General features: G+C 39.5%; 1 protein-coding gene across 3 annotated transcripts in view; it reads left to right on the forward strand.

The window, feature by feature from the left end:
- LOC118363507 (large neutral amino acids transporter small subunit 3-like) overlaps positions 1–15,326 on the forward strand; it is a 35,638-nt gene extending 20,312 nt beyond the window's left edge. For all 3 annotated transcript variants that reach the window (XM_052488391.1, XM_035744420.2, XM_035744421.2), the window contains 10 exons: positions 8,879–8,971; positions 9,142–9,275; positions 9,493–9,608; positions 9,709–9,855; positions 9,974–10,009; positions 10,083–10,200; positions 12,757–12,886; positions 12,981–13,054; positions 13,148–13,271; positions 13,348–15,326. In XM_052488391.1, the coding sequence (XP_052344351.1) occupies positions 8,879–8,971; positions 9,142–9,275; positions 9,493–9,608; positions 9,709–9,855; positions 9,974–10,009; positions 10,083–10,200; positions 12,757–12,886; positions 12,981–13,054; positions 13,148–13,271; positions 13,348–13,533 (1,158 nt within the window). In that variant the 3' untranslated portion in view covers positions 13,534–15,326. The remainder of the gene's footprint in view (positions 1–8,878; positions 8,972–9,141; positions 9,276–9,492; positions 9,609–9,708; positions 9,856–9,973; positions 10,010–10,082; positions 10,201–12,756; positions 12,887–12,980; positions 13,055–13,147; positions 13,272–13,347) is intronic.
- Positions 15,327–15,399: the final 73 nt, after the last annotated feature.

The raw sequence follows: 15,399 nt of genomic DNA on the forward strand, positions 1-15,399 counted from the left end.
TATGGTGGTGGTCAGCGTCATAGAACTAAGAAGACAGAGTGTTGTGTTGTGTCTGGAAGCTGTGTGTGTGTGTGTGTGTGTGTGTGTGTGTGTGTGTGTGTGTGTGTGATGTGGTGTCTGCACGTCATATGATATGGGGCACCTTGTCTGTGTTTGTCTTGGGCAACCAGTGTGCTATTATTACCCTACTGAAGGGCTGTGTATGTTAGTCAGGTGTTGTTTAGTCCGTATCTTAGTCAGGTGTTTAGCCTTTTTCCGTATGGAAATTGTCCCACTTGTGCCTCCCACCAATCGTAAGCCCTGACTTGTCACACATCCTCCTCTGCTCCGCCCATCCACCTCTACCCAAAACACACAAGGGCGCCCTCCCTCCCTCTCATCTCAAAGCGTTTTTTCATTGTCACACATATACACCAATCTTGCTAGACATTGACATTCACTCTTCTCCATTTGTCCCTTTCTGACCCCTCTATGATGTCTCTGTTTTTCCAAGCGGTTCTATATGTGACAGAGATTAATATCTGAGACATATAAAGAGAGTCTAATAGCAACAACTAACATGGTTTGCGAATATAACTAGCATTGTGTCTTTAGGTTCTGGACAATGAAAGAAAGTTGATATGAAAACCAATAAATAGAGCAGTAGAAAATGATAGTTAATGGCATGAGCCGGCAGGTGATTGCTGTTCCGTTTTAAGATCTCCTATGGCAACCGCCACATTCCTCCCAAGCCCTTCCCCCCTGTGTCTTGAGAGAGACAATCAGACAGACAGGTGGCAGACCGACAGGACCTGAGAAGGAGAGAGGGCAGATGAGACAGAGAGGGGTTTGAAAACAGGATCTCACTTACAGCCTTTTAACTTGGGCCCAGAGTATTTCCTGGTCAGGGAACCCTCCTGGGCTTACAGAAGGGGGTGTAAGACAGAGAGAGGAAGAGAGTACTCTCAGCTGTGGTTTAGTGCTTCCTGCTAGGGGCGTGAATTTTAAATGAAATTGGAATACTTAATGTTAACAAAAATCCCAAACTGAAAAAAAAATCACAGTGCAGTTATCACAAAACACATTATTTTGCTTGTTATAGGCTATAAAGGCCTGGGGAAAGAGGTGAACTTTAGGCTACTTCGGTCAATTTCTGAGGCATGCGAAACAGATTACCAAGACATATGCTCACCATGTTTTTTTGCCTCCTTTCCTCGCCCTGGCTTGCTTGGGGCTTCATTACGTCGATTCTGTTGCAAAAACGTTTCTTAAACGGTACCAAACCGGAGGGACATACCTGAAGTTGTCCAATAGAAACTCAAATCTTGGCACTCAGAAATGGGAGTCGACGAATCAATTTAGAGTTGACTCTGCACCTCCCTATCATTGTTGTTGGAAAGGCAAGCAAAGTCCTTTGCTTAATTTGTAGTTAAAAGTTGTAGAAATTTCAAGGATGATCATTGGAAACAGGATGGATCTGAGCTCAATTTTGAGTCTCAGCAAAGGGATACCTATACTGAATACTTATGTAAATGTAATGTGCACACAAAAAATACACTTTTTGCTTTGTCATTATGGGATATTGTGTGTAGATTGATGAGGCGGGGAAAACTAATTATTTTAGATTAAGGCTGTAACGTAACAATGTGGAAAAAGTCATTGTCTGAAGATCTCCCGAATGCACTGCATATACACAAGTATGTGGACACTGCTGCAAATGAGTGGATTTGGTTATTTCATCCACACCCGTTGCTGACAGGTGTATAAAATCAAGCACACAGCCATGCAATCCCCTAGACAAACATTGGAAGTAGAATGGCCTTACTGAAGAGCGCAGTGACTTTCAATGTGGCACCATCATAGGATTCCACCTTTCCAACAAGTCAGTTCATCAAATTTCTGCCCTGCTAGAACTGCTCCGGTCAACTGTAAGTGCTGTTATTGTGAAGTGGAAACATCTAGGAACAACAGCAGCTCCGCCGGGAGGTGGTAGTCCACAGAATCTCACAGAACGAAAACTCTGTGCAGAAGCGCGTAAAAATCATCTGTTCGAGATTGCAATACTGACACACACTGCCTCTGGAAGTAACATCAGCACAATAACTGTTTGTCGGGAGCTTCATGAAATGGGTTTCCATTGCCGAGCAACCGCACACAGGTCTACGCGTCGGCTGGAGTGGCGTAAAGCTCGCTGGCCATTGGACTCTGGAGCAGTGGAAACTTCTCTAGAGTGATGAATCACGCTTTACCATCTTGCAGTCCGACGGACGAATCTGGGTTTGGCAGATGTCAGGAGAACCCTACCTGCCCCAATGCATAGTGCCAACTGTAAAGTTTAGTGGAGGAGGAATAATGGTCTGTGGCTGTTTTTCATGGTTCAGGCTCCTTCATTCCAGTGAAGGGAAATCTTAACTACAGCATACAATGACATTCTAGATGATTCTGTGCTTCCAACTTTGTGGCAACAGTTTGGGGAAGGACCTTTCCTGTTGACAATGAACCCGTGCACAAAGCGAGGTGTCCACATACTTTTGGTAATGTGGTGTAGGTCATTCCTGTCTGCTAAACACACGTGTTTCCACTGACCCTGGCAGTCTAAACAGGGATGTCGTGCTTGAAGGAAATGTGTTAAATGTGTGCTTTATGGGCTCCTGTCAGAGAACAAGTGGGAATATCTCCTCCTTCACACACACACACCACACAAACAGACAGGTGCCGAGACGCTCTTATCTCACTGTGCTGTACAGTTAGGTAACAGTCCCAACAGGCAAACGTTAAGACTGGCATTTAACATGGCTAGAATAACTTTACTTTGACGTTTGTACGAGATACTAACTTTTCTGTGTGTTTTTAGCACATGGCCCCTGGCATTCACAAAATCTGCCAGAGATCATCCTGGGGTATCTGTAGCGTTACACGTTGTCTGCAACACCAGGATGGGAAATACTTGCCTTCTAGGAATCCATCAATGAGGACGCGTGTTTCGTGTGTCTTTTACTGGTCCAGTGTCATGTCGGAACACGGCCAGGAACAGCCTGTTGTTGTGCCAGACCTGACTCCTCTGACCTGACCCTAGGGAGACCTCTAGGCTCCAGCAACACACCAACCTGGTGACAAAAAGATCACAACTTCCCCTCGCTCACACCATCATGTTTCACTTTCAGTCGGCACGAGTACTACTGCTCATGGGAAGAAAATATTGTGTAAAAATATTTCCCTAAACTCCCAGAGAATCAGTTATACAAATATCTTCAATGGGCATCTTGACTTGTTGAAACTAACGTTCAGTCCGTGCTGCAAGATTGCTCTGTAGTCTGCACTTAATAAGTAATAATGACTATCATAGTGATCCATTTGGTATGAGATCCTGAGCATGAAGAAATTATCATAACTTTTTAAAATCAAGGGACATTGACACTGCACGTCAGTGTCGCTGTTATTCGTTTACGCATCGTTGATGTGTGGTTGCTGATAGTCTGCTGAGAATGGCCTAGCTCATGAACAGTGCTCTTATTGAATGTCATTGGGTCTAAAACCATTTTTAATTATGCTTCCATCCTTCTGTGTCTATGACATGTCTGTTATTCACTTTATTAAATGATAGGAAGTCGTTTTAGTGTGATACTTAGTTCCCCTGCCAAAGTGATACTGTAGGCCTGTTTTACTCAATACATCTGTGCCATCTGCTGGTGAAATTGCATTACTGCACTCCAAAAACACAGTCAAACGAGACTTTTAAAAAAGTATTTTTTTAAATATTTTTTTTATTATGAACACAACGAATACAAAAAAAAATATATATATACAAACAAGAGTACATACACCTAACAGACGGGTATTACATATCAAGCTTTATTTTCAATTTGTTAAATACTTTTATGGTGTGTATTGCTTTTTTGTTTTTACATTTACTGATCATTTCAAAATAATATTTAAATTCGATCTTAAATAATGTGAAAAGGGTTTTGTTCTCTGCCCACTTCATTTTATGGATAAAGAATCTTCCAAGAAAGAAGCAAATTAACAATGAAAGTTAAATCAGGGTCCATATAATTTGGTTCAAAATAAAACACTATCAGTCTTTCAAATTAAAAAATGTTCTTTTAACTCACACCAAAATCTTATGACATAAGAGCAAAATAAATGGTCAAGAGTCTCTGGGTCACAATCACAAAATACACATTTGTTATCAATAGCTATTTTAAATCCGGTGTATAATAAAGGTCTTTACAGGGTAGATTCTATGAATGAGTTTGTATAATACTTCTTTCACCTTATTAGATATACAATATTTACCAGATAACACGTTGTTCCAGTTCACTTGTCCTAGGGCTGCATTCCAGTACATTTTAGCAGAGGGACTAGTAACATATTGACAGTTTACTTATATACATGTTATTACATTTATAGTTTAAAATGTCAATTCCTTCTAGTTGTATTGAGGCTACAAAATCCTCAACAGTTGCACTTGGAGTACTGTTATATTCTCCTAAAAGAATAGCACCTTTAGGGACAGTAACAACAATTTGATACTCCTCAGGAGTGAATGTAACATTGAGTGTTCTAATAAATTCTGGATAATCATATAAAAACAGACTTGTTTTTTATTCCAGATTGTATACCTATGAGGGGGGAAATTGTTTGTACATGAGGTTCCAAGTTAGAAGTACTTGTTTATGAAAGTTTGCAAAGCTTAATAGGGATTTTACCCATATCAAAGTTGCATTTGAGTAAGAATTCTAGACCACCAATTTGTTGGAATATTACATTAGGGATGATATTCCAGATGCAATCCTTATTTCTTAAATAGTTTTGTATCCATTTAATCTTAAAGATTATATTATAGGATTTAAAATCCTAAACATTCAACCCTCCCTCATCTTGGGTGCTACATATTACCGATTTTCTTAAATAAATTAGATTTATTCCTCCATATGAAGTTAAATAATTTAGTATCAACCATTTTAGTTACTGACAGAGGAACATCCAAGGCAAGGGAGGTATAAACTCATCTTCAGATTGATAAAAGTACACGTCCAGATAAAGAAAGATCTCTTAATGACCAGGAGTTAAATCTCTTTCCAATTCTCTCTACAATGGGAGAGAAATATAGGTTGTCCCTTTCTTTCTGATCTTTGCTAACTGTAATACCAAGATATGTGATCACATCTTTTACAGGGATATTACATACTGAGTTTAAGTCGCATCTTTTCAACCCAAATAATTCACATTTCCTAATATTCAGAGATAAACCTGATAAATGTGTGAAGGCATTAATACACTCAATAGCTATCTTGACTTTTTATTTAATTTAAATGGTGGTGTCAGCCAATTGTGAACATTTAATCTCTGTCTTGTATCTGAATACCCCTAAAACTATCCTTATTTATATGAAGTGACAACTTGTGAGACCAATAAAATAAGAAAGCTGAAATTGGGCATCCTTGTTTAATTCCACGTCTAATGTCGAATCTTTGAAGTTCCATGGGATAATTTAACAGAGCTGTTACTATTATTGTAAAGTGTCTTAATTACACTTTCAAAAATATTGACCAAAATCAAAGTCTCAAAAATAAAATAATGTTCAACTGTATCAAATGCCTTGTGAAAGTCTACAAATAAAAGCTATCTTCCATAATGTGCTCATTGTCGTCTATCAAGTCCAATACTAGTAGAATGTTATTACATATTTGTCTGCCCTTCATAAAACCAGACTGGGTATCATCAATGATTTGGTCAATACCTTTTTTAAGTCTTTCTGCAAAGATGGATGCAAGTGTCTTTCCATCATTGTTCATTAATGCGATTGGTCTCATAGAATCCTTGTTTGGTTTGGGTATTACAGAAATTAGGCCCTTGTGTCATAGAAACAGGCAGGACCCCAAAATCAATTGCATCCTTAAAAACATTAAATAGAAATTCAATAATATCCTCCTGAAAATATTTATTGGAGATTTGTTCTCTTAACTTGCTGATACATTTTCTTTTTCATTAATAGAAATAATTTCATCACAAGACTTTTGGAAGTCTTCATCTATGAATTTTGCAGTCTTTGACAGTCTAGAAAGGCAGATATGTCACTAGTAGGACAGGCATTACTGGTATAAAGGTTACCGTAGAATTCTGAAACATTTTGAAATATCTATATTGAGCTTATGAATAAATGTAAATTCTGAACTTTTCTTTCTAAATTGTAAATGTTTTTTTTTTTCACCTTCCTCCAACCACCACCTCCTTGATCTTACAAATGCCCCTTTTGCTCTCTCTTCATACATTGGGTCCATTTCTAGTTGTAAAGAGAATAACTGAGCCTTTCCTTCTTCATCAAGGTCCTCCATGGAGATTAGAGAGAGGATTTCCTTAACAAGTTTATCTTCCCTCAATCTTTTAAATTCAGCAATTTTTCTACCTCTCTTCGTGGCTGTTTGTCTTATTTCATACTTCATTAATTCCCAATATTTCCCATAAGACTTAAATAGTTGGGCTTTCCTCCAATTGTCTTGTATAATATCTTTGGCATCCATCTTGAAATTATCATCTTCCAACAGTCTACTATTGAGTTTCCAATAACTCCGATTCAGTTGAACTTCAGATCCATTCATTTTTAAAGATAAGAATATAACCAGTAAGAATTGATCGTTCAATTGATACCTTGACTACAGAATTATCTAATGAATTAGAAATCAACCAGAAGTCAATTCTTGACTGTCTGGACATGTCCTTGTTACTCCAAGTGAATTCCTTTTTATCAGGATATTTAGATCTCCAAATATCTGCTAATCCAAGACCAAGACACAGGTTATTAAACTCAGGATTAACTATGCTGGATCTGTTAGGAGAGGAATATCTGTCAATCATCACATTAGATAAAGAATTAAAATCTCCACCTAAGATAATTTTGATATCATGAAATACACCTATAACTCTTAATTTCTTCTTCAAATTCTTGAAATAATATCCTGTTGTTTTGTTTGTTGTTGGATGCATAAATATTCCTGTTATATACTGTTAAAATTAACCCAATGTCCAGAGTGGTGAGTCTTACTACTGATGACCTTCCCTAAAAATGCACCTCTTAAAATTGCTACACCTGCAGAGTGGTTGTTGCCATTTGATAACCAGATATCGTTACCTTGTTGATTTTTCCAAAAAGATAGATCGGAAGAACAAGCATGAGTCTCTTGTAAAAAGTAAAAGTCTGCATTAAACCGTTTGCAATACAGGAAAATAGCCTTACGCTTGAGTAAATTACAAATACCTCTGACATTAATTGAACAAAGAGATAAAGACAAACTTCAACCCAACAACCTTGTTATGCTAATATAAGCTTTTCCTAAGGATATGTAACTCAAAAGGATTTCCATCCCATTATTAACCTCTCAAAAAAAAGATTGTCATAAAGTTACCAAAGTATTCTTACTCCCACAAGGGGGAGACATTGTCTAGACTTTACAATAAGCAGTTATTCACCTAAAGTTGGTGTTTAGCTTACCAGTTCTCAGGTCAGCCTTTTCTCAATCAAGTGTTTGTGTACATTTGTATAATAAAAGGCTGCTTTTCACCTGGTAATCAGTTTTTTGGCCTGACCGTTCTGTCTGAGTTAGACTCTGGCTCTCACTCAAATGTTCTGATTTGGCCACATTTCTTTCCCATCGATGATCACTCTTGCACCGATAAAATGCAGTTTTCCCTGCCTTTCGAGCTGCAGCCACAGTTTCTCTCTTGTCACTTTGTCTGCTGAGGTCAGATCCTCTGTGAACCTCAATATTTGCTTGATGAGGAATTCACAATTCTTCGCTCACCTCCAAAGAAGATCCCGTGTAGATCTCTTGGTGAACCGGATGATGGTTGTCCTCAGTCTCTTGTCTTGATCCTTTAGTCTACCCAAACGATGGACGATGTCTACATTTTCCTGAAGTGTGGCTTTTGATTCGGGAATGACAGCTCCACAGATGTCAACAACTCTGCATTTGATGTCCTCATCCGCCTGCTCTGGAATTCCATGGAGCCCCAGTTTCCACCTGCGCTGGTATCTCTCCGCCTCATTCACCTTTTGCTCGAGTTCAGTCACCTTCTTTTCATTTTCCTGGCAGATAACTTCCACTTTCTTCATGTCACTTTTGAGGGTTTTCACTTCTCCAAAGATAAAGACAACAGATTTTTTAATGGCCTCAATTTTCATCGTATTCTCCCTAACCATGACCTCCAAGCTATTTGCCCTTTCATCTATCTTTGCTGTCAAAAGCATTACAATATTGTTTTGCATCTCAAGAAGTGACACACCCTCTCGGCCTCATCTTTTTCCCCTGGGGCTTGACTGGAGTGCCTGGGTCGTAAGGTCAAGGCCTGTGCTGGGGACTGGAGGGGCGTAAGTTGTGAGCATTGTTGTCCGTGCTCACCACATTTTCATCACCTATTGCAGTATTTCCCCCCCACAGTTAGATTCTGAAGAGTACCCAAAATCATGCTCTATTTTGTGGTTAATTCTCTATCTGACGATCTCTCTATTTCTTTCCTTTTGGTTCTGGTCGTGGCAGTTTCCATGTACGTTCGACAAGCTAATAATTTAAAAAAGCTAGTTTAGTGTTGTCGCAAACGTCGTTTTAGAGGTGAATAACTTGCAGAAAGTAATCAATTACTTTGGTAAATAAACTAAACCATATTCATACGGGGTTTTATGGCCGTAGAAATAATCCAATGGTTATAATTGGGTAAGGAAATCAAATAATTCCTTCAGCTACCAAAACAAATTATCTGCACTGACCACTATCTTGCGCTCCATTTTCAAGCAAGACATTACTACTACTGTCTGTGCTCTCACTGTATCAGTGTGTGTTTATTTTGGTCAAATTGTCAGTGTTTGAGACTTATCCGTAAATATATATTATTCTCCCTCCAGCTACCCAACATGTTTGGCAGTCTGAGCTCCACCATCATGTCTCTGATGATTGGCTCCTATGCCTCCTCCGCTGTCACCTTCCATGGAGTCAAGGTAACCATGATGGATGCACGTTTGTCAGATATGAATGCATATTTGTTAGCGTTGTCCCGTAACACTCATACAAATAGAATGCACGTTCAATGACCTTTCCACAGTAAGCCTCAAATATTTATACTCTTCTATACTAATAACACCCCATTTTCCCTTCGTCCCTCTCTAAGCTGATCTATGATGCGGGCGTGTCGTTCCGGGTGATCATGTGGGTGTGGTCGGGTCTAGCAGGCTTAGTCTTCCTCAATTGTTTTCTCAACTGGCCAGTGGAGGCCTTCCCCACGCCCGACGAGGTCGACTACAGGTCATTACAACAGTAAAACAACGTCAGATCACAAAAGAATGGCTATTACAATATTATCATAATACTTCCACAATGCTAGAACAAGACAGTAAACTTTATCAGGTTACTGTAGTACTAAGAGTGACAGTTAAATAGAAATGCAACCGTTACCATACTAACATGCAACATGAATAAACATAAACAACTTTCACCTTTGGTTTCTTTTCCTCTTTAACAGTAAGAAGTTAGCGCTGACTTATCTGTCTGGGGACCATAAGAGTGTGGGAGAGAGGTTGAGTCAGAAGAATGGAGGCCTGAACGACTCCACTGAGAAGCTCCCAGCTGACACACAGAGTGAGTCGAGAACACACACCTGAAAACACAACAGCAACTCTTGCTCACAAACACATCCCGTAGACCCATATTAACTGTCTGTCTACCCTCTCTCTCTCAGATGCCATCCCATTCCGTAGGTCGGTGTTCTCGCCCATCTTCCTGTGGAGTCTGGTTACCATGGGGATGACCCAGCTCAGGATAATTTTCTTTATGGGCGCAATGAACAAGATGCTGGAGTTCCTCGTCACCCACGGCGACCCTCACGGTGAGTAACTGACAAACCAGACCCTGCTGGCAGTCAACTGACAAATCAACACACTGTCATGACTGGTCCATATTCCCTCCATGTGTTCTAATCAAGTTGTCCTCCATTCTTTCCTCAGCTTCTGCGAAGTTGATAGTCGAGGCAAAGGAGAAAGGTGAGAGATGTCTCCTGGTGAAAGTGACATGTCCTTGTTATGTGTGTCTAAATGTGTGTTCTCTCCTCTCTAGTGAGTTTCTACTCGTCCATCTTTGGCACCCTGCAGCTGCTCTGCCTGGTCACCTGTCCTCTGATTGGCTACATCATGGACTGGAGGATGAAGGAGTGTGTGGCAGAGACAGAGAAGAGGTGTGTGAGAGCGAAAGCGAAAGAGCAGCGCGAGATTGACACCATGACATTCGGAGGGCTGTCTCTATTGGGCATGTATAAGTGAAGTTTTTATGGGCCTACTAGTAAAACGACACAAATTAATTACCTTTATGTGGCATGAACACCACCAGTCATGTTTTCATCTGATTGTCAAACAAATCACTTCAAAAAGTAGGCTACCTGTGCATGTTCGTCCACTTCAAAATAATTCTCGCATCCAAACAGTGCATGTGCACTCGGACCGTTTGATGAACTGAAATATACATCTGTTACAAAACACCCCAAAGTGTGCATAATGACTAGGCCTACATTAATTGATGCATTTTGCTGCCAAATTTACCTTTTTTGTAGACTGAAAAGTTGGTACACCTGAAATGGGTCTGAAACTGGCCAATTTACTAGACTAGGCAACAATGTCTATGAACTTTAACACTCATGAACATATGCAGACTCCAGATACAGCTGCTTAAGATTAAACAGCTAACACAACCATTTAGAAACGGAGCCAATTAATCGATAAAGGCATTGTAAACAGTAAAATATTGGAGATTTGTATTTTACTGCTTGCTCCTGTTGTGTCTAGACTGGCATTAAATGTGAAGACTTATTTTATCAAATCAGTTCTCTAGGTTTAATTATTACGTGATTAAAACTAAACATGTAAACATTAACTAGGAAGTCGGGGTACCAAGGAAAATGTTGAGGTTTAGAGTTATCGTTTTCTGAATTAGTCTTCTATTAATGAAACTCTTTGGAAATCTGCACGAATCCTAGCCTAAATTATGAATCAGCAATATACAAGTTGGCTTATTTATTCACTAACTAAATAATCACACAATTAAATAAAACAAAGGTCTCTAGCGGACGAAGCCAATATGACGGCTTGATAGACAAAGGAAAGGGGTGAGGACAGAGAGGGTGATTGACAAATAGATTCACTACACACAGTTGATAAATATATTCATTGAAATGCTAATCTTTTGCACATGAACGGCAGCTCAATCGAGAATAATTGCAACGTATATATTTACGCCCATATGTTGTCTTCTCTGTTGGAATCGCCGGTCCGTCTGTTGGAAAGTCAGTTCATCGGGGTCTCTGGTTATCTTCCCCAGAAGTCACAATGTCCTTCGTGGTTGTAGTTTTCTCCGCAGCTCTGGATAGTGTCTGTTGTAATGGATACGTCAGGTGTACCATGCTCTTAGAATAGATGTTTCGGCGTTTGCCAATATTCTCGTTCTAGATTTACGTAATTTCGAGCTGTAGACTAGTAATTTTACGCCTAGGATTTGCTCTTATTCTGTAGTGATCGATAGTCCCAGAGTTTCCAGCCGTGTAGCCAAAACTACAGCTGTATGGTCTAATAATCTATAGAATTGTAGCCATTCCAACGCGGGGATTCCATCCTGGCGTTCTCTGACTTTATGTACATTTTTGTAGGAATTGGGTTTTATACTCTGTGGGAAAAGGGGGCAATTCCATGACGCTCACGTGGGCGTGACCACTAATTTGGTTAATTTATATGAAACCTAAATGAGAAAATATGGGTTTAACATCACATTACATATTTTCACAAATAGTTTAATGTTTAATTACATACATGTCACAATATTTAGATGTGAACCTGACAGCTGGGAAAAGTACACTTTAAGGGAAACCGTTGTGTGTTTCCTGTCCTTCATGAGATCACCAAATGAAACACACTCTTCATGACTGTCCCTAAAGTGTCCACGGACCACTCCCACATTCTCAACAATATAAATATTGTTTAATTATTCATACTTTTGATGTCCAAGGGTGTCTCTGTGTTCTCACAGTTTACATTCCAACCTCCAACACTACAGAGCATTGGGGCAGCGTATTTTATGACCGCCATAAAACGGCAGACTTCCCACTCTCCCCTCATGACACTCCTTTCAAAACACCGCACAAGAAAATAGTGATTCAGGATCACGGCTAGCTACCATAACTCGGCACAAAGAGCAGTGTGATGTAAAAAAAAAAAAAAAAAAATTTCAATGTACAAAGTAGTAACAGCGACTTAATAGGGAATTAGTGACACAACAATCAAAGGCAAACGCATGAGAAATACACAAAATGATAAACATCAAGTGCATTCCTCTGAACAGGTAGCCTACACATTCAATATAATACAAATATTTCTAGAAAATAATGAAGCTAATTAAAATGGTCTACCTCTTCTGGCCAGGGAGAACACCAGTACCCGCACGCACCTGAAAAACAAAGCAATGTGCGCTCTAAACAGCTGACTGACAAAAGAAAACAATGACAAATCAACGGTTAAATCTAATGCATTGGAATAAAGGCTATTTTAAAATATTTTTTATTAAGGACGCATGGCAAACAAATGATAAATTAGTTAGTACAAAGGAAAATCTATGCGAGTAGAAAATCTAGGCCAAAATTCAGGGGGAAAATTCATGGGAACTCTGTGGGAAAATAGAATGAGGAAAGAGGCTAAATGGATAGAAGAGGTGAGGTTGATGTCTTTTGTCCCTGGCCAACCTCACACAGACCAACAGACGGGCCGACAAGAGACAAAAAGATCCAGAAAATCACCAATGCCATGAGAGCCTTCATCTTCACCAATCTGCTACTGCTGGCGTTCGGAGTGTGTTGTCTGATAGACAACCTGCCGCTCCAGGTACACACACACTAATGATCGCTCGTTCATTCTGACATACTGTATCAGACAAATGCACAGAAATACCTAAATGTCAACATTCTCTCTCCTGTAGATCCTGACCTTCATCCTCCACACCATGGTCAGAGGGTTCATCCACTCCTGCTGTGGAGGCCTGTATGCTGCTGTGTAAGTTTTCAACTTCCTCATCTTCATCATGCAACTATGGTCACCATCTTTTAAATACAGAATATGACTTAAGAAATAATTTCTCTCCCTCAGGTACCCCTCTAACCACTTTGGTACTCTGACTGGGCTGCAGTCGATGATCAGTGCTGTGGTGGCCCTGCTGCAGCAGCCCCTCTTCATCATCATGGTGGGATCCCTGCACGGAGACCCCTACTGGGTGAGTCAGTTATCCATACAAGGGGTTTTAACCCCTCACTGGTCGTCTAACTTCCCATATCTCCTTCACCCATCAGATCAACCTGGGCATGATCCTCTTCTCATTGGGTGGCTTCCTGTTGCCTGGATACCTATTCTACCATCGCAGACACCTGATCCAGGAGAAGGAGGCTCGAGAAAAGAATGGCATTGGCCAGGAGAGAGAGGGTCTCAACCACTCAGATCACAACGGCCTCAAACACCATAGCAACGGTCTAGCATAAGAAGTGGTTCTGGCGCAATGCTAAGGATTGTGGGAACTGTATGATTTTTGTCAGTGTCCATGGTTATCCACAAAATCAGCATTGTTTTATTTTTTCATTGTTAGGATTATTGCTGTTTTTGTTGACTAAACCATATTTTTAAAATCATAATCCACACATTTGTCTCTAAGGAGAAGTTGTGTCATCAATATTTTATGCTGTTTAGTTTCTGGGTTCAGTTCAGAATATCCAAATGACTTGTTAAAAAGCCACAACACTTTTCACTGGTCACAAGCAGACACTCACACCTTCATATGTCTGTGTTGCTAGGCCAAAACTTCTAAGGTACTTGAAAGACCCTTCAGTGACGTGTTAATTCTTTAGATATTACTCAACCCATGTAGATGAACACACACACAACACCAAAGAATGATATTCAGATATGAATTGTGCAACTTCTGCTGGAAGAAAAGTCATTCATTGTATTTTAAAATACACTGGGTGTCATATACAAAAAAAGGAATCAAAATGACATTAAGTATGAATTAACACAGTATGGTAGTGATACGTTTTACTAGGAAGCTTGGGAAAACCAAAGCAATGCACACTTCACCCAGCCACGAGTAATGCTACAATTTGTTGTACCAAATATGCCAATGCTTTTTCTATTGCAATATTTTTTATCACATTAACATGCATACCTACACACAGACTGACTGTAGAGACACTGACTACCTCTTCTTTCCCCCAACGTCCTCTCTTCAATCAAGACCTGTCTGTGTGTGGTGTGTAGATTTCACTTTTCATCATCAGTTGAAATACGTAGATTTTCTATGCATAGATTGATAATTCAAGAAGTGGAGTTAATCGGTCATTCTCCACTGAACATACAATTCAGATGTTTTTTATAGGAAAACATGTGACACTCGACCCCCAAAAGCATAGACTTTAAGGTTTTAAAAGTAGACACGTAGAATGGTAGTGTCCACTGTGTCATACTTTTACAGCTTTGTGCACAGGAATGAACTTGTATGTGTAAATAAATGTATTTAAGTGTCTTTTTGTACCTTTTAGCTGCATGTGTGTTAAAAAAGGGAAGTTGTGTGTTAGCAGATGTATTCATTGTAGTGCCATGAATATAACTACGTCTGATGAAGATTGTGTTTTTGCTGTGTACTCTACCCGGTTACAGAGCTCATGTATATTGTAGGGCCAGGAATTTTTCCTATCCACATATCCTGACCAGGGAAAACTCTGTGCCCTACGTAAGCTCAAAGCTCTGGCCTACAAACTGTTTTTGTAAATATAACGTAATCTCTTATGCAAATGCTTCTGGTGTAATGCTCCACAACACTATTGGCTGAGAAGACACCAATGTTCTCAATATAAATAGTCTGATGCATTTATATTATGCAAGTGTTAATGTGAATCCTTAGCATATAGTGGGGAAGGGGGATTGAAAGTTATTTTTGTATTAATTCAGTGCCTTGCCTGACCTCAGTGCATAGAAATGAATGTAAATCAACAGGAAAAGACCGTACCAAACTTCACCTAGGAAACCAAATCCATGTCGGGAGCCATTCTAGTCATATCTATGGGCTGCTAAGCCATATTTCAATATGTACAGCATCTTTCCTCAGGGGCATGTAGCTTTGCCAAAATGATGAAATGTATTATCTAATCCCCTCCGCATCATGCTCCTGTTTATAGCTTTTGTGTGTCAGAAGTGATATGCATAATTTTGTTTCTGCCATGTCTCATTTGGGGACTAAAACCAGCTTTAAGTCTTATCAAATAAACAAATATGTAAGAAACTGTCCTGTGACTGTTTTGATATCCCTGACAATCTTCCAAGTTAGTACTATATTCTTCATTCATTATATTCAT

The sequence above is a fragment of the Oncorhynchus keta genome, chromosome 30 (genome assembly GCF_023373465.1).
Source record: "Oncorhynchus keta strain PuntledgeMale-10-30-2019 chromosome 30, Oket_V2, whole genome shotgun sequence".
In the NCBI taxonomy this organism is placed as follows: Eukaryota; Metazoa; Chordata; class Actinopteri; order Salmoniformes; family Salmonidae; genus Oncorhynchus; species Oncorhynchus keta.